Source organism: Dreissena polymorpha, chromosome 10 (assembly GCF_020536995.1).
Source record: "Dreissena polymorpha isolate Duluth1 chromosome 10, UMN_Dpol_1.0, whole genome shotgun sequence".
NCBI classification, from domain to species: Eukaryota; Metazoa; Mollusca; class Bivalvia; order Myida; family Dreissenidae; genus Dreissena; species Dreissena polymorpha.
In genome coordinates this window covers 20,478,761-20,503,448 of record NC_068364.1, presented here as the reverse complement: position 1 = coordinate 20,503,448, position 24,688 = coordinate 20,478,761, and the positions used below count along the sequence as shown (strand labels likewise).

General features: G+C 35.4%; 1 protein-coding gene across 2 annotated transcripts in view; it reads left to right on the top strand.

Moving 5' to 3' along the window:
• The window catches only part of LOC127847249 (WW domain-containing oxidoreductase-like), a 31,589-nt gene extending 8,555 nt beyond the window's left edge, over nt 1-23,034 (top strand). The window contains exons 1-2 of one of the 2 annotated variants that reach the window (XM_052379040.1): nt 20,389-20,542; nt 21,933-23,034. In XM_052379040.1, coding sequence (XP_052235000.1) covers nt 21,943-22,923 — 981 coding nt within the window. In that variant the 5' untranslated portion in view covers nt 20,389-20,542; nt 21,933-21,942 and the 3' untranslated portion in view covers nt 22,924-23,034. Of the gene's footprint in view, nt 1-20,388; nt 20,543-21,932 lie in introns of those variants that run through there. The other variant, XM_052379042.1, reaches the window with a different exon arrangement.
• Nucleotides 23,035-24,688: the final 1,654 nt, after the last annotated feature.

The window sequence follows — 24,688 nt, the reverse complement described above, 5'->3', positions numbered from 1 at the left end:
TGCCCTGGGGGTCACAAAATTGAAAATTTGCTTAAATACAATGTAAGGCCTATTTTGTGAAAACTTTCAAAATCTCCCGTCCATAACCATTGGGCCTAGGGCTATCAAATTTGGTATGTAGAGACATCTAATAGTCCTCTACCAAATTTGTTCAAATTATACCCCTGGGGTCAAATTTGACCCTGCCCAGGGGGTCACAAAATTGAACATATGCATATATAGGGTATATTTTGTGAAAACTTTACAAATCTTCTCGTCCATAACCATTGGCCTAGGGCTACCAAATTTGGTATGTAGTGGCATCTTATAGTCCTCTACCAAGTTTGTTCAAATTATGCCCCTGGGGTCAAGTTTGACCCTGCCCCGAGGGTCACAAAATTGAACATATGCTTATATAAGGCCTATTTTGTGAAAACTTCAAAAAATTTCTTGTCAATAACAATCCGGCCTAGGGCTATCAAATTTGGTATATAGTGACATCTAATAGTCCTCTACCAAATTTGTTCAAATTTAATCCCTAGGGTCAAATTTGACCCATTCCCCGGGGGTCACAAAATTGAACATATGCTTATATAATGCCTATTTTGTGATAACTTAAAAAAAAATCTTGTCCATAACCATTAGGCCTAGGGCTACACAATTTGGTATGTAGTGACATTGTATAGTCCTCTACTTAGTTTGTTCAAATTATGCCCCAGGGGTCAAATTTGACCCTGCCCCGGTGGCCACAAAATCAATTATATGCTTATATAGTGCCTTTTTTGTGAAAATTTTAAAACTCTTCTTGTCCTTAACCATAAGGCATAGGGCTACCAAATTTGGTATGTAGTGACATGTTATAGTTCTCTACCAAGTTTGTTCAAATTATGCCCCTTGGGTCAAATTTGACCCTGCCCGGGGTCACAAAACTGAACATACGCTTATATGGGGCCTATTTTGTGAAAACTTTAAAAATCTTGTTGTCCATAACCATTGGGCCTAGGGCTACCAAATTTGGTATGTAGTGACATCTAATAAACCTCTACCAAATTTGTTCAAATAATGCCTCTGGGGTCAACTTTGACCCTGCCCCGGGGGGGTCACAAAATTGAATAAACGCTATTAAAGCGCCTATTTTGTGAAATCTTTAAAAATCTTCTTGTCGAAAACCATTTGGACTATGGCTACCAAATTTGGTATGCAGTAACATCTTATAGTCCTCTACCAAGTTTGTTCAAATTATGCCCTTTGGGTCAAATTTGATCCTGACCCGCATGTCACAAAATTGAACATTATATACGCTTATATCTTGCTTATTTTGTGAAAACTTTAAAAATATTCTTGTCCTTAACTCTAGGACCTAGGGCTACCACATTTTGTATGTAGTGAGATATAGTAGTCCTCTACAAAGTTTTCTCAAATTATGCCCCTGGGGTTAAATTTGACCCAGCCCAGAAGGTCACAAAAGTGTACATGTGCTTAAATAGGGCCTATATTTAAGTATTTGCACATGCAGAGAAATTTTTTTCAGCCTTTTTTTCAGCAGTGGAGTGATACAGGGCCATCATGGCCCTCTTGTTTAAATACTCAAAAAATGAAACCGTGTTCATGCTTGCATGAACACAGTTTATAAATGCTGTCAGAATTATAAAATATGCAATTACTATAAATACAAATGCCAGGGAAAAGTGCTTTTTGTACTAAAAAGTTCGAATGAATATTACAATAATACATTCAGAATACTTTAGTATGTAATTAACAGTTTTTGTCTGAGAAAATCACTAAATTTTATATATTTATTCAAATTCACATAAATCATATTTCAAAAACACATCATTACTTCAAATCCTTTCACACAATACTGTAAAAAATGCACAGTTTCTGATTGTTATTGATTCTTTATTAATTTATACATGTACCATTTTTTAATCTTGATGCATCCTCAATTGTATAATGCACATCTTAATCTGTTTTAACAATTATAATATAAAGATTAAGGCTGACTCAGTAAAATAATAATCCATGATTTCTGCAGTACTTGCAGACAAAATAGGAATACTGCTGTGATATTATCTATCTATCTAATGGGATATTAATTTGGCTTCAATAGAAAAAAATCAAAGCATACACATGTATAAAATGTGTATGTATATATTAGTTAAACTTAAATTGATTGACCATCGATAAAAAGATATTATAATATATGTATGTATATATATATCCTTGTAAAACTAAAAATTAAATATGTATGTTTCTATTACATCATTTAGGACTTTTATTTTCAGACAAAGTAGAGTGAAGCTTAAAACAGTATCCAATTGTAACAGTCAATTTTGGGAAAATCAACCTTATAATTATTTTCTGTGTTGGCCAATGTCATAATTGGTATAAAATGTATATTGAACTGGAAGTTTTCTTTATTTTAAATGATAACATTTGCTTGGTCAGCCATAATTGTTACAATCAAGTGGTCTTTTTACACTGTAGTTTTCTCACTGACTATGGGTTTGTTCTGAGAATGAGCCACACAAAGTATTGTTGGGGAGATGAGTTGTCAATTTTATGTTTATCAGTCTTTCATAATCCAGTATACCTGTAAAAAGGGAATTTGTAACTAATAATCACACAATATACACAATTAAAATTGTATGCATTTAGATTTATTTAGTACAGCACATTAATCATTTTCCAAAAATATGTAGCAACATTACATTATATAATGCTGCAATACTAAAGTAATTTACTAATTAAAGGTCGCTGATGTGTAATGGATGTGGTGTCCACCTAATGATCTGGAGGTCACTGATTTGATCCCCAGTGTGGGAGCATTCTTAAGAAATCTCCAAGAGACACCCAAGTACTGGTTCTAGGCCCAGGAAACGAACTCAAAAGCATTTCACATACATGTACGTAGTTAGTACTTTAAATTTAATCAAACTAAAAATGGGTTAAAACTAACAACTGAAACCCTTATTAATACATTTTATTTTGAATCAAGCAAATGTGCAAATTCATTAAAAATAATGAGTAAACTATAAAAATTCTACTTTACAGTAATCATGATAATTTAGATCATTTTCAGAATATTTAATGATGATAATGATACAATTATATATTCCCTAAATGATAAAAATAAAACATGTAATGTTAATTTATGAAAAAAACGTTGTAATTTTATCAATATCATGGTAATTACAACTAGATACAGGCAATTAGATCAGAAACGTGCATTAATTATATTAACCCAGGACATTGCAAACAGCGTAGACCCAGATGAGACGCCGCATAATGCGGCGTCTCATCTGGGTCTGCGCTGTTTGCTTAAAGAAATTTCTGTAAGAAATATTCTAAATATAGAAATAAATATACCAGACACCCCTACTTTTGGAAATAAATTGATCCAATTTAGAAGGATGGGAGAGTCCACTGGGCATAAATGGGTTAATGAACAACCCAGACATTAACGTTCTATACATGACCTGTCATAAAAGGTATTTTTTAGCCAGTACTACATTCGGCAATGATAGTCTGTATTGCATACATATTCCAACGTCTATTATCGATTCGCTTCCTCAAACTGAACAAATATTTAATGTTTACATCGCGAAACGTAATGCATTCAGTTTCACTTTCGGTTTGGTTGGTTTTGTAAACACCGTAATTTCATCTTAAAAATTGGATGATAGGGTGATTAAATAATACTGGAAAAGTAAATCACTTGGATAATAGGTCAAAATGCAACACAAATGAACGTTAATAGTGCTCTTAATATCAAAGTTTCGGTAAAAAGTTTGGCGCTAGTTCAACGCGCATGTATACAGCCTCATAACAATAGACTGACAACCTTTTGGGTAGTAAAGTAGTAATACAAGGCAATATGGCGACCGTTAGCCACGAGGCCTATCTTACGGAGGAATCCGAGATAGCCGATGTATCACGATTGCATAACCAGTCTGAAATCGATTGCCTAAATCCCGATGCAATAAATCGAATATGATAAGCTGCGAATTTATTTGATCCGATTAATTCAATATCTTAATGTTATTATAATCCTCACAAATCAATAAATAAAACTGTTTAAAAAATTGATTCGCTTAATTCATGAACATCGGCGTTGATTTCGAATTTTTAGGGGAGGCAACCACTGCGCATACAGCGTCCGGTGCGTACCGGTATTCCCTTAATCCGGTCGCGAGCGGAGCATTTTATAAGTCGTCTTCAGCAGATATTGAGAGAAGAACGATACTGTTGAGAGCTCCTGGTCTTGGTATATTTTATTGTAAAAATTAGGTTTTTTTACGATTCCTTATTCAAAACTAAATAAAAATTACCGATTTAAATATTATTTTCATATTTTTTATCATTATTTAAATAATAGATCTTCTAAATACGCTTATTTCTTCATATGAACCAATATTTGTGTTATTCAGAATAGTAAAAGAAATCATGTAGATCTATTAATGGTATATTAATTTAAACAGTTAATTTCATTTTCATTTACTTCAGTAGTTAATCATTTAGTATTTATTAAAGATTTTCCCCATTTCTTGCACCATTAACATATGAGCCTTGACTGTGGGATTTCCAACTTTTAATTGATTAAGGCTTCATTATTTCTAAGTTAAATTACATTTTGCATAATAGACGTATTCCAATTTCTTTTACCAAAGACAAATAAGCATTACTTTGATACTTTCAATATTTATTTGAATAAGGCTTTATTTTTGGCTCAATAAAGTAATTCATTTTATATGATAAACATGTATTTTACAAGTCGCACTGAAAATAATGCAAATATTCAAAATAACTCAAGTTCAACATCAGCAGAAAAAGCAAATTCCAGAAAACGTACTTACGCTGAAGTAACATTTAGTAATTTAAATAATGCTAACATCAAAACTACACAAAATAATATTTGTGTTTCACATGACCATTCTTATTCTAATCCGATAGGTAAAACACCTGTTAAATTCGACACTAATTCCACACAAGAAGACCATTATTTGAATGTCACAAGTACTGAACATAATTACTGCATGCAACCATACATTGCAAATAGCTGGAGATCAAAAGAAACAGGTTCGAATACAAACAATCACAAAAAACTACTTACGCTGAAGCAACACGAGTGGTTACATGGCATTCCAAAGCAAAAACTACGAAAATTGACAACTGTGTTTCACTTCACCAGTCAAAAGCTAAAACAGGGATAGTAAATGGCTGTGAAACAAATACCAGTAAGCAACCTATAGTAACAAACGAGACTGGGAAAAACAAACCAAACACCCAAACATATGAAAATAAATAAATCAACAGTTGCCAATGAAGCAATATCTTTCAATATGGGATAGCATAATTGCATTTGAGTTAAAGCAAATGTCTTACAATGTTTAAGAATTGTATCACATGTAACGAACGTAGAATTTAAATGAAAATATACTGTTATACAGTTTGTCATCGTTGTCACATTGGCAAATCTGATATTAAAATCTTCTCGAAAGAAAACAATATGGACACTGGATATGTCCCTTCAGAACTTAGGCAATTATCTTTAGTTGAACAGCAACGTATAAGCCGAATATCACCACTGATGTATATTCATATGCTTAAGCATGGGGGAATTGCGGCAAATGGCCATCGTGTTACATCTCCACAAAATGTTAGTGAAACATGTCAAATTTTGCCGAAACTTCCAAGAGATATTCAGATAATTTGTGTCCGTAAAACAGGAAATAGTGCAAAAGGCAAAGATTTTAAAGTTAGGCGTTATGTAGTTCAATCTGCACTTTATTGGCTAAAATCCAACAAAGATTCTTAAACAGATATAAGGATAAGTCAAGATAGGCTAAATCTTCTTCCTGAAAATGGGGAAATTAATCTTGAAACAATCGAGAGTAATTTTGATACCATAACTGATAAAGACCAAGGGCCAGCAAAATAACAAGTATGATGAAATTAATGGCGTTACTGTTTCGGCTGTTCAACTCCCAGACGAATCAGTAAATATCAGAGATAAAATTGAATGTATCTTACAAGAAATTGCAGATTCTAAAAGTGAAGAAAAATGTTCCAGAAAAAAATAATTAACTATTCCATGGCAAACAAGAGATAATAGTCCAGTTTCAGAGTTTACAACTCAATATTTTTCACTCTTGCATTTCCATGTTTGTTTCCCAATTGTGTTGGTGACTTTCACATAAATCGGGCAAGAACTTGCTTTTCAATGGGCAGAACATTTGATATGGTACACAGATGGTCGTTTTGCACAACATAAGTACTTCAAGTTCATAGTTCATATTATTATTTTACGTAAAAGAGCTCTAGAAAAGAGCATATGAATCATGAAACAACAGATCGGTTATGAGCATATGTCAATCACTGACCTTAAGAAAAGAATTCAAAATGGTACTTTACAATACTGGTTCAGAAGAGCACAAGAATTAAGAGCACTTATTCAGTACCAAATTTATGCTGGCAAAGGACTCCCATCATTTTTCAGCATGCTAGCTGTGCTGAATTTTACTTTGCACCACTAAGGAGACTTCTAACTCAATACAATTTACAAACAACTGGTGAAAATGTTGATCTTCACGACAAAAACGTTTAATATTCTACTTTGCAAAATAACCGTCACATTGCCTCACATTACTTTAACATTCGGACACAAGAATACTTTGAAACTGTAATGAAAACTGCATTTAAGGTTGATACTTTCTGGTACAGGTATGAGTTGCAAAATCCAGAGGCATGAATTATTTTAATGGATTATGTTGGTGATCTGACAGAGAACTACACAATCTTCTTCATGAGGCTTTAAAAAACGGTCTGGATGAATATGTCTGTGCTAGTAAGCTCTCTGAGTGGGCACAGCAAATGCCATGACTGAAATGCATCCTGCCGATTCTGATGCCTCTGGTAATCCAAACAAGGATCTGTGTCCTCCTCCCGAGGGAAATGCACCCGCACCACCTGAAGCAAAAAATCCCCTTTTTTAAATTGTTCATGGTCAGAAGTCAGAGTGAATGTTCTATACTAGAAGACCATTTACTTCTTACAAACAAAATTAACTTGCACCGTTGTTCATCGTACTGCCTAGTTAAAAAAAAATGATGAAAAACAAAGTCTGTAGAATGAAGTTTTGGTCAGAAAACATGCAAGGTAAAGATATTCGTGATAGTCCCGCAATTGTTAAGGATAAACACGGCTCTTTTAGACTTGAAATAAAGAGAGACCATCAATTTCTGGTTCAGCATTCCCAGTACCATACTCAAGCATGGCGGGAATATGGTGATATATCCTTAATCCTTTCAAAAAGATCACCAGATAATCCATCAATATGTGATATAATTGCAACTGAGAAGTATGTGTCTGGTTATGCATGCAAAGGAAATCAGCCAACTGGAGACGTTGTTGATCTTTTTAATGCAATCGTAAATGCCACTGTTGAAACGTCTAGCACTGATGGCAAATCCCTCTGCACCAAGTTGTTAAAGAAAACAATAAAAAGAGACATTTCAAGTATGGAAGCTGCATATGAACTAACAGGTTAACCTTTGTTTCACAGCAGTCACCACTTTCAGTCAATCAGCATGTCTGGGTCCAGGGTACTTGGCAACACTTGCATAAAAAGTACACCGCCTGAGAAAGAAAAAAGCTCTTGGTATGAAGTTATATGCAACAAAGGCAAAGTTCCTGTGATAGCTGGTAACAGTACAAAAGCAGTATGGCCACTCAGTGATGAATACTCAAGACCATAATGCTTTTGCATTGGCCAGACTGGAGGAAGTTAGATGATATAAGAGGAACAAACACTTGGACTGCGGTCCGAAGCATGTCCAAACTTTATCAAAGCTGCTATTGAAAGAGGGAAAAATCGGTTTGTTCCTGAACAACAATGTGAGCCTAAAGAAATCATAATAGAACAGCCAGAATGTGTGGAGACATTAAGACCAAATAACGAATTTGTGTCAAATGATGATGAATATACTTTTGATAATGGTAGTCCAAACTATGATTGGGGACAATGTTCATACAACTATCCAGATGGTTTAGGCATACCCTTTTTGGAGTCTTTAAAAAATGAAGACTGGCCTAACAACCACATTGACTATGAAAATGTAGATTTATCTAATATGAACTCAAAACGGAAATTTGCATTTAGTATTATTATGACAACACTTCAAAACTGTAAAAACAAGTTACCCTTTACACCTCTCCGACTAGTGGTCAGTAGAACTGCTGGTTCTGGCAAGTCGTTCCTCATTTAAAGCATTACTTGTTGTTTTGTATTGTGCTGTATTTTGCTGTTTTGTACTGTTTCGGCAATCGGTCACTTGCCATAAATAAAGGACCAACTAATTGTTTGTAATAAGATTTCCATACTGCTCCAGCAGCTGGACTTTCACTTCTTTATATTGTTGATGAGAGGTCTCTAATTGGGTATACAACATTGGAATGGATTGAGTTTCATGCCAAACATGGAATAAATAATGTGACAGCTGAATGGGGTGGGCTTCCCGTTGTTGATTTTTTTGGAGATGATTTACAATTACCACCTGTTCTTGATTCTCCTGTTTATCATTTCAATGGCAAAATACCAGCAGCCATTCATTGTGCTTTGGTATGGTAACAGTTTTAGAAGAATTTCATTTAGATACCATTGCTCGTCAAAATGAGGAACAGAAACACTTTAAAGACATTTTAATGTCACGTAGAGACTACCAAATTACTCAAGAAAATGCCACATGGCTTAACAGTTTCAATGGAATGGCATCAAACGTCGTTATACTAACAATGTGATGAAAAACATTGAACAAAATACCCTTTTGTTTTCCCTACTCATGCTTCTGAATACAAACATAATATGCATCAGCTTGAGACAATCAATTCTGAATTTCATGTTGCTAAGATACCCAGTATTGATCATGTCCCTCATGCCTTGAGTGTCAAGACCATGGTTTAATAAGAGTGCTCTTTCTATGCAGAGGTGCAAAAGTCATGCTCACCTGCAATCTTAATGTGTTCTATGGTTTGTTCAATGGCTCCATTGGGACCATTGTTGACATTATATACTGTAATGGTACCAAACCACCTCTTTGTCAACCAGATGTTGTTATGGTGCATTTCCCAAGGTACACAGGACCACTTTTTATGAAAGACAACCCATGCATTGCCCCTCTTGTACCTGCAGAAAGAAAAGTAGAATGTTGTTGTCATGGTTGCAAACGCAAACAATTACCTTTAAGGCTTGCATGGGGTACAACAATTCACCGATGTCAAGGCATTACAATCGGACATTGTGAACCAAATCGCTACCTAGTTATTGATCCAGGTACAAAGTTGTTTGATTCAAAGAATCCTGGAGCACTCTTTGTAGCAGTTTCAATGGCAAAAACTGCTGGGGATCAAAATGAAATTCCAGACTTTGTTTGGCATCCAAACATATTGGTTAATGAAGATAGGTTATGTCACATTGTTGATACAACTCGAACTAAGGCAAGGTCAAATGAAATTAAGCGATTGTCAAAACTTGCCCAACAAACAGGAAGAAAATTTGCTCAATTGATTAATGATGGTGTTTTCTAAAATCTACTGTCGACTTCTTTCAACACCCACTTCCAAGAAATACAAGGTACAGTAGAATGAATGTATTAAATACTTTCAAGTAAGTTTGGTGGGTAGCATGTCAGCTACTAACCAATTTACTGAGAAGTTGATTTAATACTTGCTAGTGTTCATGTTTATACTAAACCACAATATAAATTATATAATTCAATAAAGTTATGTCATGTCTCTAATTTCTTACCCGATAGATACACTTACAATTGCTGTTAATATAATTTCAGGTTAATTTGATGAAATTAACGAGTAAGGTAAAAAAATGTTATTTCAAATTATAACTGTTCATCATTCTTTCATACACCACGAATGCTGTTTGGTTTCCATTATATTTTTTGTTGGCATTAATGATTTCTTGCAAATAAAGCTAACATGCTGGCGAAGTGAAAACATTTTTTTTTCATAATTACTATCCCGGATCATTATATCTTTGATAATTGCATTGATCTACATTTTTCCTTAAAAATACAATTTCGTTTATTACACATAAACAACATTTATTTACCCGAATGACATGCAGTAAAACGATCCACGTTTGACATATCCTAAATCCCGTTCTTTTTCTGGATCATACAATACCCTTGGTATTATCACAAACAGTATAAACTTACATACTTTTTAATTTTATCAGCATATTCTTGTGTTGTTGCTTTTTCATTATTTGATATCTTTGGGTCAGTGTTACTATTGTTGTGTGTTTTGTATGATACACAAAATATTATAAATTTGCATAACAATACTGTCTGTCTGTCTGTCTGTCTAAATAGGTGGAATATCAAATGTCACATTAACATTTAAGTTTAAATTTTTGGTGGGGGACATGTCAGTCACTAACCGGATCCAATTAAAACATAACAATCAAATAATACTCCAACAACAAACTCTAACTGTACACACATATATACTTTTCCTATGCATTATCTTTTTTTTGAACGATAACCAAAATACATTAAAAGTATTAATCAAATATCAAAATTATGCCCATGCAAAATTAATGCTGGTAGGTGACGTGTCAGTAACTTGCAAAAGCAATAAAACACAAATACTCGCCAAGACCAACATTGAAACAGGATGCTCTCACACAGTTAAGAAGTACCCAATGACTAAAACAGCACCAAGCAAAGGTAGGTACAAATCTTATTAAAAAATGTTTTCCATACATTTTATAACAAGTGATTGACTATTGTTCTTTTATTATACTTGAAATCTGGATTACTATTTATTTTTTATTGAACCAAACTTTTTTATTATCTTTTTTATTATCCTTAATGTTCTAAGTTGTGTGTTTCCAATTTAAGCCTCACCATAGACAAGGGCTCATAACCAGTTTTCAAACACAACATGTGCAGCCTGCAAGATGAGTTGTGAGTATAATTTTTAATGTTTTTATAACCACACTGTAATTTTTAAATAATTAAGCTTTTGCCCGTAAATTAGGTAGAATCTATTATCATATTACTCGAATAAGTATTTGGGAAGCCGATATAAACTGAAATAAGCAATAAAAATTGTGTTAATGCATGGAAGAATGAATATATATATATATATTAATTACTACAATCAGAATACATAGTGTATTGTAACCTTCATTAATATTGTGATACTGGTTCCCAATATTTGCTACCATTTTTACATGTGTACGGGTAACAGACGATATGAAATAGCTATCCTATATTCATGTTGGTAAAATACTAAACTTGTAGTTCAATCTGATTTAGTGTATGGCATATAATAATTTATGCAATAATTTGCTTGTTTACTTTTGTTCTGTATGGACATTCTATAAACTTCGGTTTCAACTATACGGTAAGTGCATTTTTCCTATTGCGTCAAATATATTAGCCTATATTTAATATTTAATTATGTGTGCAATTGTATTCAACAAATGAATTTTGATTCGATTCTCTTTTCTTGTGTTAGAGTTTTATCAAACCGCCAATGCTACAAATGAGTAAATTAAACTACTATTTTTTCATTAAAAACACGCTTTATGAGCTATACACCCAGCATATCGAAATTACGTCACAATCTTAACATTAAGGACACTTAATTTAAAGGATTCCAACTAACAAGTTGGAAGTTAATTTGATTTCATAGTCTGTTATGAATCGGTATAGACAATAAAGATATGTAGACTACTATATCAGCGTCCATTCAAGAACAAGGGACCGAACATACAGTGATACGAGTAAATGTATGTTTGAAGTTAAGTTTCGGCTTTGTCAAGTGTGCGAAATAGTATCGAATTACGTGAACTCGTTGTATTCTAAAATAGTTTTAACACATAATACACAATAGCACATTGTAAAGCATGTGACTTAGTAATTTGATATTGCAAGCATCGTCGAACGACAAGAAAATTAGCTATAGAGGGGAAAGGAATTTGAATGTTAGAATAGAACCTATAACTTAATTTTATCTTACGGCAAATTCACGTAGATCATTTGTACATAAAATTATGCAAACAAGTGATATACGAGAAAACGGGAATTATTTATTACTAGTTTCTGTAGCTACACCTTTTTACTAACATTAACACGCAGTAGTGTTTCAGTCGACCTTGTCGAAACTTTGTGCGACGGTGACAAAACGGAGAACGTTAGTTGTAAAAGTACATATCATCATGAAATTCGATTTTTTCTTTTAAAGATTCGCGAACTCCGGTTTTCTCTATCTCTGGGAAGATATCAACTATACGTGTCCATACAAGTTGCTACTCTGTGAATTATAATTAAAACATACAATCTCTCCAGCAATTTTGATAGACGTTTTCACAGATTGTTTAAGTTAAAACATACCCTTTATTTGAATGTAGTTGCTTAGTACAACTATGCCTCTGAACTTGGATTAATCTAAAATATCTATCATAGTCTGGTTGAATGATATCTTAGTATGGCCCGGGGTACATGTAAGTAGTACCCGAGCCGACAATGACCAATCGAACCTTAGTATGTGATACTATTAAAAATTTTAAGTCGTTTAAAACATTCACCACTCAATTTTAAAGCTGTTTGTGCCCTACAATTGAGACTTTTATTATTATATTGTTATTCAGGCTTATCTAAAATGGGCAGTGGACCGTCGTTTCCAATTGTGCCAATGACACGAGATAAAATAATCCTTATCACCGATGCGAACTCTGGTCTCGGTTACGAAATCGCCAAGTGGTCGGCAATGATGGGGGCGACCGTGATACTCGCGTGCCGCTGCGAGTCTAAAACAAGGGAGGTTATCGCTAAATTGAATCAAGATTTTCAAGCGGAAAAATCTAAGGAGACTTCCCGGTTGTCCGAGAACACAACTTAAGCGCTAGAGTTTATGACCTAGCGTCGTTCGAATCGGTGACCAACTTCTGCGAAACATTCAAGAAAAGCGGCCGAAAACTACACGTGCTGTTCTGCAATGCGGGTTTGGCGTTTATCCCTTACCAAAAAAAACCCAAACAGCAGACGGCATGGAAATGTTGCTGCAGGTGAATTATCTTAGTCACTTTGTAATGATTGCCAAATTGCTTGGCGTCATGCAACAGTCCGGGCCCGACTGTCGAATTCTGCTCATGTCTAGCGTCGCGCATAAAGCGGGTACTTTCGATTTGAAGACCATGGACTATTGTGGACTACCTGACGATTTTCCCAGCTTTAACTACTACGGTAGATCCAAACTATACCATATCATGCAAGCCGCCGCGTTGGGTCGCAGGATTTCCGGTTCAAATGTTATTATAAATAGCATCCATCCGGGCATTGTCGACACCTCAATCTGGCGTGGTTGTATCACAGGGATAAAGAAGTGTTTATTGTGTTGTATGCAGTGTTATGGGGTGCCGAAGTCGGCATTCCAAGGTGCAAAATGTTCGATTGGCCTCACCGTCAACCCCAAACACGCCGGAGTGAACGGACTCTATTGGGTGCATTGTAAAATCGTCACACCCAGCAGCGACGCGCGCAACACAAGGAAGCAGGAGGAATTGTGGGAAACTTCAACAGACTTAGTTCGGCCATATTTGACGGAAGAAGAGATGACAAGAATAAATGGGGGAAATTAAGTGATTTATGTCTGGGTAAAAAAATGGAACAACAATACATTTGTCCGAACTCTATATGTTTATTTCAAACTTTTTTTGGTAACAAAATGACATTATCACTACGTTGCCTGTGCGTTTCTTTTCAATGTTGAATGTCTGTTTGGCACTGGTCTCACAGCGGCTATAGTGCGTCTTTTGTGTGACCAGAATTTTCCATCGCGAGCAGCTTTACAACGCACAGGTCTTGATAATATCTTGCTTGGATCGCCTTACAAGACTGCAAAACACAAACAAGACCAATTTGGGACAAACGGCCTTAATAAGCAATTTAATACAAACACTTTTGGCGTCCATATGTTATTTAAAATTGACGCTATCCCTGGGTATTGATGATTCACACAGCTCAACCTTGGATGCAGTCACTTCAATATTGTGTGGTCATATATAATCGCGACACAATAAATAAGTGATTCTTTCCTGGTCGAAAGTGTCAATGGTTTTTGCAAATATGGCCACGACATTCGACTTCGTAGTGAATGCAGGCTACTTTTGCATTTACGAGAACTAACGGGCAAGTGTTATACTAAACAAATATGGCAAAAGTCAGCATCGAAAAAGGGTAATTGACAAGTTTTTCTTTTCATACGGACTTCGAAGAATATATATTATGTTAAATTTAAATATATCGGTATACCATAATTATTAAGCATCCTCTGACATTATTTAAACGTTTCGTTTTCAAAGAAGTATTGCTGTATTGGTCTGAATGTCTCGTCATAATTCAGCTACGACACTGTATTAATATAAACCTCCCTCTAGGAACGCTTGAATTTTATGGAAATTGTCGGATAAAGGAAGTCTCTTTTATACGAAAATTTAGTTTAGCCCCGACTCTCGGTCCTGATTAGTTTGTACGGATTGCACAGGCAAGTCTGGGTCAAAACTTTCTGGCTAATTTTCGGTTAGAAGAGACTTCATGCAGATGAATAAAAGGGGCTTTTTCACAGATTTTGGCATGTATTGAAGGACTGCACAGGCTGATTTGGGACGACACTTTACGCATATGCATTTAACCCCCTTTTAACATATCACGGTTAATTTATATTTTACTGTGACATCATGCTATGCGTATCACTGAACTGGAAAGTATAATACATGTCTTAACTATGACCATTAATATACTGACATGACTTTGACATACATTTGATATGTATGCATGTTGTTCGTTACTATATGTACTCAAGGTCCCCGATGTATTTGAAAATAAAATGGCTGATTTATTTAGAACGCGAATGGCGAGAGCAGATTTTTCAGAACAAAAAGATTAACTAGTGTAATGTGCAGATTTATATTTAAATGTAAACAATACTGAAAGTCAATAGAAGCTAAATATAAAACTAAATATAATATAATATTGCTACAGAAATACATGCAACTTATGTATTGCGATTGTCTAAAACAGCAGACGATTTACGTCTCTCAACGCAAATGTTTCGTTCCATGCTCTCACATACACCTCTGCAAATGTCTCAGCCATAAAAACAAGAATCTTGTTCAAACCGAATAAACGTATTTAACGTATATTTACGGGCGTAAACCTGTTAAATTTAAGGAATCGTTTTGGAACTATTTTATTGCTATTTTACGCCGATGGAATCATTCCGCTCAATTCGCTAATTCAAACAAAATACAAATTGAGTTACTTAATTAAGCGCATTGCTTCGAAGGCAAACGTGTATTTTGGGAGTGGCGGCGGTAGGTTTTGTTGTATTTATCGAATAAATAAAGCGACCTCATTGTAATTTTGTTAGCCATATACGGGGAGAGCATTGGTATGGTATAAATATTGTGACTTGTACTTAGCACAATGACCTTTCAGAAAAATACATACTATACATATGTATATGTATAGAATTTTTCTTAAAGTGATATTATTGGCATTTTTCACTGTTTAATTGAGCTGAAAAGAATTAACAGGTCAAAAGAGTTAGGTAAAATGTGGTTACTGACCAATTATTTGCAATTCATCTTGCTACCAGTTGTTTATAAAATATATATATAGTATATTCGATATTTTACATGACTCACCCAGTCCTCTAAGTCGAAATGATCCGTAAGACATAATAGTGTCTTTGTGTCGTATGAACGAATCTGCACTAAAACTAGATTTAGCTTCACATCGTACAACGAATCATTTCTGTCGACAGTGGTCAAAACGAAAGTACGGTTTATCTTCAAATGCAATATTTTTCTCTTTCTGGGTTATTGTTTTAGTATGTTGATGCTGCATTAACAAATATAAGTGTATATTAAGTGAAAACATCAAAAATAAACAACGGTTGCGATAGAAACCTATAAACTGTAAGATGCCCATAATATCACTTTAAGGGTCCCTGTTGTGGTTACTACATGTAGTAGAGGCTGTTGAACATTCTTCTCACGGACCAGTTTGTATGTTTTAAACTTTAAAAATATTTCAGCATGTAGACTTAACAGTAATATTTCAATAGATCATAACTGAATATGTTGCAGATGAGTATAGGGATACATATACCTGAAGTAAACCGTTGAAGAAAAGTTCAGCCAGTGCAGGACTCGAACTCATGACAGTTGGAACACCAGCACAGTGAACTACCAACTGAGTTACATTACCCCTGCATACTTCATTCCTGCATGACAACATTAAGCCGAAATCCATACACACATGCTGTTTACCTCTGACAAAATTATAAACCCAGGACAAAAAGTGCTAACAGGCTAGTGATTTAAGTTTATGACCATGAAGACTGCTTGTTAAGACTGCAATACTTTCAATCAAATACTAGTACTCAAACATGCTCTTGTTCACATTATGATCAAGCTCCTATTGATGCTGTTTGTGGTGCTTCATTTGTCATCGCGGACTCAGGTAAAACTTAAAATTAAACCTGGGTAGTATATAACAATGTACCCCAGTACGGAAAGTACGCATTAAGTAATCCGACCATACTCCGGGGTACTTTTTAGTATGTACTCCGCACCCCGGGTACTTTGTAGTATACGTAAGCGTACTTTGAGGTACTGTTGAGTCTTACCTGAGCGGAAAATGACCAATCGAGCGTAGTGGTTACTGTCCTTTGTCAACACTTTCAGATGAGCATTACCGAAATTACACAGGTGAGTAGAAACATTACCGACACCCGTCATTGTAGCGAACCTTTTACCCCTTCATTGATTGTACTGAACTACATGAACAGAAAATTAGTCCCTTCAATTAAATAATAAAATTTTACGTGTTCTCATTAAATGTTATACTTTTCATTTTTGACGATGCTGCTTCAGCAAAGCAGCTCGTCTAAGTTATCATACCATGAAACAATTCTTCACAATGGCGACCTATGTAAAAGACCGAGCCAGTCCGATTGGGTTAGCTAAATTATCTCAATCGGCATACCACGCTGATAATCATTGATAAATGTAAAGGCAGCTTGGTTCCCGTCCTCTTTCAAATTTATTGAGAGGTTCGGGACAGGAACCAGACACGAAATTGCCAGGTGGCACTTCAATCGCTGTGACGCTGGGAAAACCCCAAATGTAGTTATTTTTAGATTTTATCGAGAATGTAACCCGCCTCCCAGTTTCGCTGAATGGGTCAAGTTCCCCACGGGTACTACTTCCCCGTACCCCCATCTTTTTCGCTCCCAAAATTGTTCGCACACAATTTATTTTCGCACCCATTTTTTTGTACCCAAATTTTTTTCGTACCCCATTTTTTTTCTTACCCAATGTTTTTTGGGCATATTTTTTTCGTTCCCAAAGTTTTCGTATCCAAATTTGTTTTCGTACCCAAATTTTCGTACATACATACACAATTTTGGTGATGAAGATAAACTTAAATTAATGCCTTTATATCCATCCTCTTTAAAAGCATCGTCACATCAGTACTGTCCAATAAGATCCCTTCAATTATATGGTTCTTTTAGTATTTGAATTGCAATTCCTTAAAAATGGTGTCCATTTTTTGGGAACATCAACAAAGGAAAACCAAAACATAGTTTCCCTCTAACCCGAACGTCTTCTCTCAAATGAAAACAACACATGAGAAATACAGCTTTTATATTGGATGAGCCTGCGCACTACCGGATGACACAATGCAATTCGTAATGCGTTTATACATCATAAAAAGAGATAATTATATACATTCGATGTTCTTTACAAATACGCAACATTGTAATATTCTATATATTTATAAGAAAACGTGTCATTCATAGCCGTTTACCTAAACTTTAGGAAAATTAATATGTAAGACCGGTCAGTATCGCCAACCTGAATGACAATTTCTCGTGAGTTCACCCGCATATACCTTTCTACAACGCCCTCTAACGGCGACTTATCTAATTAAAGGGAAATTAATCCTGTATCCTGCGTTCTGTGTCCGCGTAAAGGGTCCATGTCTCGCAGCCGTAGAGTATGCTGGAGAATAGGAGGGACTTGTAGAGCGTGTACTTGGCTGATGGAGCTCCTTGTCCACAACCTGCTCAGTCTGGAAATCGCTGTGGTCGCCATGTCAATTTTTAATTCGGACCTCAGCGGTACTGGTGCCATCCTCTTACAGGTTTGCACCCAAGTACTTGAAGCTTGTCACTTCTTCTAGCTTTTCGCCGTTCATTTCCAATATTCATCGTTTGATTTTCCTGTAGTTACCAATAACTACATAGATCTAAATGTTGTTCATTGGTGTCTTGTCTTTATTATTACTGTTTTATATTGTTTGTATTGCCCTTTTAGGATTAACATTCAAAAACTATATACAATAATTGTAGTTCTTAAATATTATGTGATGTAAAAATTAATTCTTTGTTACATTTAACAACTTTATCCACATGATAATGAATTTAAACCGATATTTGATATTATTGTATTGTTTTTAACAGTGTGCTACTTCTAGTCATATTGCACTTACACTCCAACACCGTTATTTCGAAGTCGTCGGGACCGTTAAAAAACTACGGATTAACGATAATTCGAAATAAACATTTGACAAAAGACTTCTTTGATTGATTCTTTAAAACTAAAACGTTGTGGAATTCGCATGGTTCGGTTACACCACGGACTCTAGATTACAATATACACTCCGTGGTTACACGATACTATTTATAATTGTTTTTATTTAAAAACGTAAACTAGTCGGACAGCAACAGATTTCTACTTATAACAAACGGAGGAATAAAACGATTCTTTTTCTTTTTTTATTGTCCTCTAATTACAGAACATATAAATATAAGAATAGCACAAATTATCAAATTTACACGCCACGCGCATACGATAAAAGTGTATTTATCGGCTTTTGACGGGCAACGCTCAGACGACAAAGGTGTGAAATTACGCTCAGTGTTTTGCAGTTTTGACTTCGGATTAACGATTGATAATTAGGTGCGAATTAAAGTGTTGGGACCGACAGTATCACTTCGAATTAACGATTTCTTCGGTTTAACGAAGTTCGGATTAACAATGAAATTTTACATTAAACAAAGAAGAACCGATATCGGGACCCGAAAAATACTTCGAAATAACGGTGACTTCGGATTATCGGTGTTCGAAATAACGGTGTTGGAGTGTACTTGATTTATGTAACTAAGAAATATGATAAAAACTGTTCAGGATTGAATGTATACACTAAACATTTACCATATAATTACATCAGCCATGAACAGATTTTAAAACTATTTTTTAGACTGCTTGTTAATTTTGATAAGTCAAGTGAGCGCTAAACATAGACTCCAATTTGTATGGCCATATGCATGTTACAAATACAACTGTTCGTGTCATTGTGTGACATTGATTTATTAAACACACACAACACATCCTTGACCTGTTTTGCACTGGTATGTCATTCTGGAGTTCAAGATTCAATTTGTTAATGGTTGAATAAGCAGCTACACATCTTTTCACTCGTAGTACACATGAACCACTTTCAGATTTTTTCAAGAACATTTAACTAAATATTTAGTTGCTAAAGTCTTCAGTTGAACAATCAAATCGTATTTTGTTCAATCATCATGTTTTAATGTACTCAAAATTTCTTCTTCAGAGTCTTGTCAATTTAACTTTATTTGTCTAATTCTCGCAACAAAACACTTCAAATAGTCTTCAAATAATTGACAATTTTATGGGTGTCGCCATTTTGAATGTTATGATCATGTGACTTAAAATCATTATAAAGTACGGACTACTTTCCGAGTCCGTCACATAGGTGAATGTAATGTAACCGTCGTGCAAGAGATTGCCGATTTATTGCATAAGAGGATTCCGAGGGTTTTCGATGTATCACGATTGATTTAACATGCGTTTTAATTCCCTTTTATTTGTTTAATTTGAGTTGCAATGCTATGAGGTTAAATTGTATTTACACTTATATGTATCATAAATATTGTTGCGCCGAGTGTGAGGTTGAGCGCTCCTAAACCGGTTTAAACCCCCAATGCTTTGCATTGACCGCTCCAAGGCGGTGACCCCAGCTTTATTCTTCTATGTGTGTATGTTGTTTCGTATTGTGCTGTTTCGTACTGTTTTGGCGATTGGTCACTTGCCTTAAATAAAAGACCAACAAATTGTATATAATGAAAATGCAATACTGCACCAGCAGTTGGAGTTTCACTTCTTTATAATGATACCGGTTCCCAGTATATGCTATTATTCGACATGTGTAGGTTTAAATCGGGTACCAGACGACACACATTGATACCATAGGGAATGTCGGCCTTATCACATCGCTATCCAATATTTACGTTGGCTACACGCGTGACGTACATTTCTATCTTATTTATAGTTGGTCTAAATCTAGAACGCTACAGTGTTCATATAAAAGGGTTCATAAGGTGAATATGCTTATTAACTTCTGTTCTACATGAACATGGTATAATCATCAGTTAAAAGTATAAGGTAAGTAAATTGTTACTATGGCTTCAAATATATTAGTATGTATTTAATTATACATTACGATGCTTTTGAAAATATGTATGCACTTAATAAAACAATTTTAAAGCGATCCTCATTTCTTCCGTTTGAGTGTTTATCATAAACTCATAAAGTATTTTTTTGCAATCGTGAATGACGAACTATACGCCAAGATATTCTTCACAATATAGTTTCACAGTCGTAGTTTATAGCACACGTGTTTTACGGGAGTAAAAATAACCATTGCAGTTAAATTAAATAACGGGTTGGGGACGAATTTTAATATCTCGGTATCAGTTTAAAGTTTGAAACTGGTAGTTAATTCATTTTCATGGTCCGTTATGATGAGGTATAGACAATAAAACAGGTAGGCTTTATTATCGGAATATGTATCAAAACCTGCTTTTCCGCAACAGCGAAATTAATTTACACAATAACACACTGGTAGGCATTCGACGCAGCAACTTGCGCTTGGAAGTATCGACGAACCGAACGAAAGATAAGCTATAAAGCTGGAAAGAAATTTGAATGTTAGTGTATGTAGGTGTCTTGTTCTGTGTAAATTAGGCATAATGCATGTGCGTAAAATGTCGTTCCAGATTAGCCTATGCAGTCCGCACCGGCTTATCAGGGACGACACTTTCCGCTTTAGTGGTATTTTTCTTTTAAAGGACGTCCGTTTTACTGAAAATCTAGTTTAAGCAGAAAGTGCCATCCCTGATAAGCCTGTGCGTACTGCGACACTTTACGCACATGCGATTATGCTCATTTTCTCTGAACACGACACATATGATAACGATTAATTAACCTGACGGCAGTAACACATTATTTCTTTAATTAGTGTAGACCAAACCGTAGAATGCGATTAGACGGAAAACAACATTTACCAGTTTCTATAGCTAAACCTTTTTCTAATATGTACTAATATATCAGTCGAGTGCGTCTCTGGCATACCATTTAGAGAACATGACGAAATTCAATCGTTTTGAAGATTCTCGAACTCTAGTTTTCTCTATCACTGGGCAAACCGCATACATGCATTTCCGTACAAGTAACTACTTTACGAATTGCAATGAACAATACAAAGTATTTAAGAGACTTCCTCGCAGATGTTCGATTTTTTTCAAACATTTAACTGAGTGAAATAGCTTATCAAAACTGTACAACTCTATTTGGACTTATGTAACATATTTATATGGAAGCACATATTATGTGGACCAAATTTCTAATGAACACTATATCTTTTATACTCCGGTTGATGCTTATCATAGTGTGTGATACTAATTTGAATTTAAATCGCTTGAAAAATGCTTCCGAAAACGTTAAATATGTTCACCCTTGCAATTGAGTTTGATGTTGGAATATTATAATTCAGGTTTATTAAAATGGGCAGCGGACCGTCGTTTCCAATTGTCCCAATGACACGGGATAAAATCATCCTGATCACCGGTGCGAACTCCGGCCTCGGGTACGAAATCGCCAAGTGGTCGGCAATGATGGGGGCGACCGTTATACTCGCGTGCCGCTCCGAGTCTAAAACAAGGGAGGCTATCGCTAAAATGAACCAGGAGTTTCAAGCGGAAAAATCTAAGGAGACCTCCCAGTTGCCCGAGAACACAACTTTAGCGCTGGAGTTTATGCACCTCGACCTAGCGTCGTTCGAATCTGTGACGAACTTCTGCGAAGCATTTAAGAAAAGCGGACGAAAACTGCACGTACTGTTCTGCAATGCCGGTTTGGGGTGGATTCCTTTCCAAATAACAGCAGACGGCTTAGAAATGTTATTGCAGGTGAATTATCTCAGTCACTTTGTTATGATCGCCAAATTGCTTGGCGTCATGCAACAGTCCGGACCCGACTGTAGAATTCTGCTTATGTCCAGCATCATGCACAAAAGGGGTACTTTCGATTTAAAGACCATAAACTATTCCGGACCACCCAACGACTTTTCAAGCATGAACTACTACGGAAGATCCAAACTCTACCAGATTATGCAAGCCGCCGCGATGGGTCGCAGGATTTCCGGTTCCAACGTTACTATAAATAGCATCCATCCGGGCGTTGTCGACACTCAATTTTACCGTGATTGGGACACAGGAATAAGGAAGTGTTTACTGTGCTGTATGCAGTTTTCAGGGATGGCAAGGTCGTCATTTCAAGGTGCCAAATGTTCCATCGACCTCACTGTTAACCCCAAACATGCCGGGATGAACGGACTCTATTGGGTGGATTGTAAAATCGTCACACCCAGCAGCGTAGCGCGCAACAAGCAGAAGCAAGAAGAATTGTGGGAAACTACAATTGGCTTCATTCGGCCATATTTAAAGGAAGAAGAGTTGAAGCGAATCAATGGCGAAATTAAGTGATTTAGTCTGTATACAAACACTGGGTTTTATTCGATAACGTTTACGGAAATGGTTATTTTGTCATTTGAAAAATTGTTTACATTTGAAATAAGAAAAAGAATTACTAACGATGGTTACTATTCTCCTCCTGCTCCTCCTCCTCCTCCTCCTCATCAGCATCATCAACAACAACAACAACAACAACAACAGCAACACATCGTAATAATTATAATCAATATAATAATAAAAAAGAAATAATAATAATATTATTATTTTTAGTAGTAGTAGTAGTAGTAGTAGTAGTAGTAGTAGTAGTAGTAGTAGTAGTAGTAGTAGTAGTAGTAGTAGTAGAAGTAGTAGTAGTAGTAGTAGTAGTAGTAGAAGTAGTAGCAGAAGTAGTAGTAGTAGTAGTAGTAGTAGTAGTAGTAGTAGTAGTAGTAGTAGTAGTAGTAGTAGTAGTAGTAGTAATAGTAAAAGTAGTAGTAGTAGTAGTAGTAGTAGTAGTAGTAGTAGTAGTAGTAGTAGAAGTAGTAGTAGTAGTAGTAGTAGTAGTAGTAATGGTAGGATTAGTATTAAACCCATTCAATTTTTATAAAAGTATTCTTTTATGTATTATATGAAAATGTGTATGCCATTATTTTCATAAGTTTTAATTAAAAGCAAGCCCAAAAACTTAACGAGAGTACGAGAGTATAACGATTGATATTGACGAGTCGGTTTAAGGAGAAGGGAATCGACGAATCGTGGCCTATGCGAGTCGTATTTTTAGTGCGGCCTTTAATGCTCACGCCTCAATTGATAAAAAGTGTTCATATTACACGATGTTTACTGTGAGTTAATTAACACAAACGCTGCAAGTTACACTTGGTCGGTGGATATATGCATAAAAGTATGACGAATCTGGCGATTAATTAACAGGTACTAATCTGATGTAGTTGACTTCTAGTTCGAACATGACATCAATCATGCAATAATTTATATATTGTTTCAAATACACTTCTAAGAGCCTTGCTAGTTGCTTAAGTTATATCATAAAAGGGCACCGAGTGTATTGTGCAATTATCTAAAGCTGTGGTAACTTGGATGACTGCACATTATTTCAATTATTTTACGGTCACTATTTCCATATGGGTAAACCATGTTCGGAAGTTTGAACAAAAGTTGCTTCCCTATTGGCTGTAAACGATAAACTGGAAATCACTATTTACTTGTAATTAAACTTAAATTAATAATAAAATTGATAATTTAATCAATCAAACTTGATAAAACACCCTATGTGTTTTGCATTGACCCAAGGTCATGCAAGGTGGTACCCTTGGCGTGTATCACGTGATTGATGCCTGTTTTATTCCTATTTATGTTTTGGATATTGTAAGTTGTTGATTAAGTCAATAACAGTGTGCAACGTACATATACAGATACTATAAAGGCATTCAGTTTGATGATCGTATACAGGGAATGAAGCATCATATAAGTTTTATGTAATACAATTGATGTTTGACAGAAGCGACTTCATTCTTCTAGATCTAAATGAAGTGGTCGGGGATTGATTAATGAAGCGGCCGGGAGTTGGTTAATGTAGTGGCCGGGTGTTGATTAATGAAGTGGCCGGGTGTTGATTAATGAAGTGGCCGGGTGTTGATTAATGTACAAATTTTGTACGTATGTTGCATTTCGGTAATATGTCTTTTACTTGATGCCAAAGTAACTGGTTCTGCAAATACAACTTCTCAGCTGCTGACACTTCTTATGTTTGGCGTTGGTTTCTGTTCACCAATAAGTATAC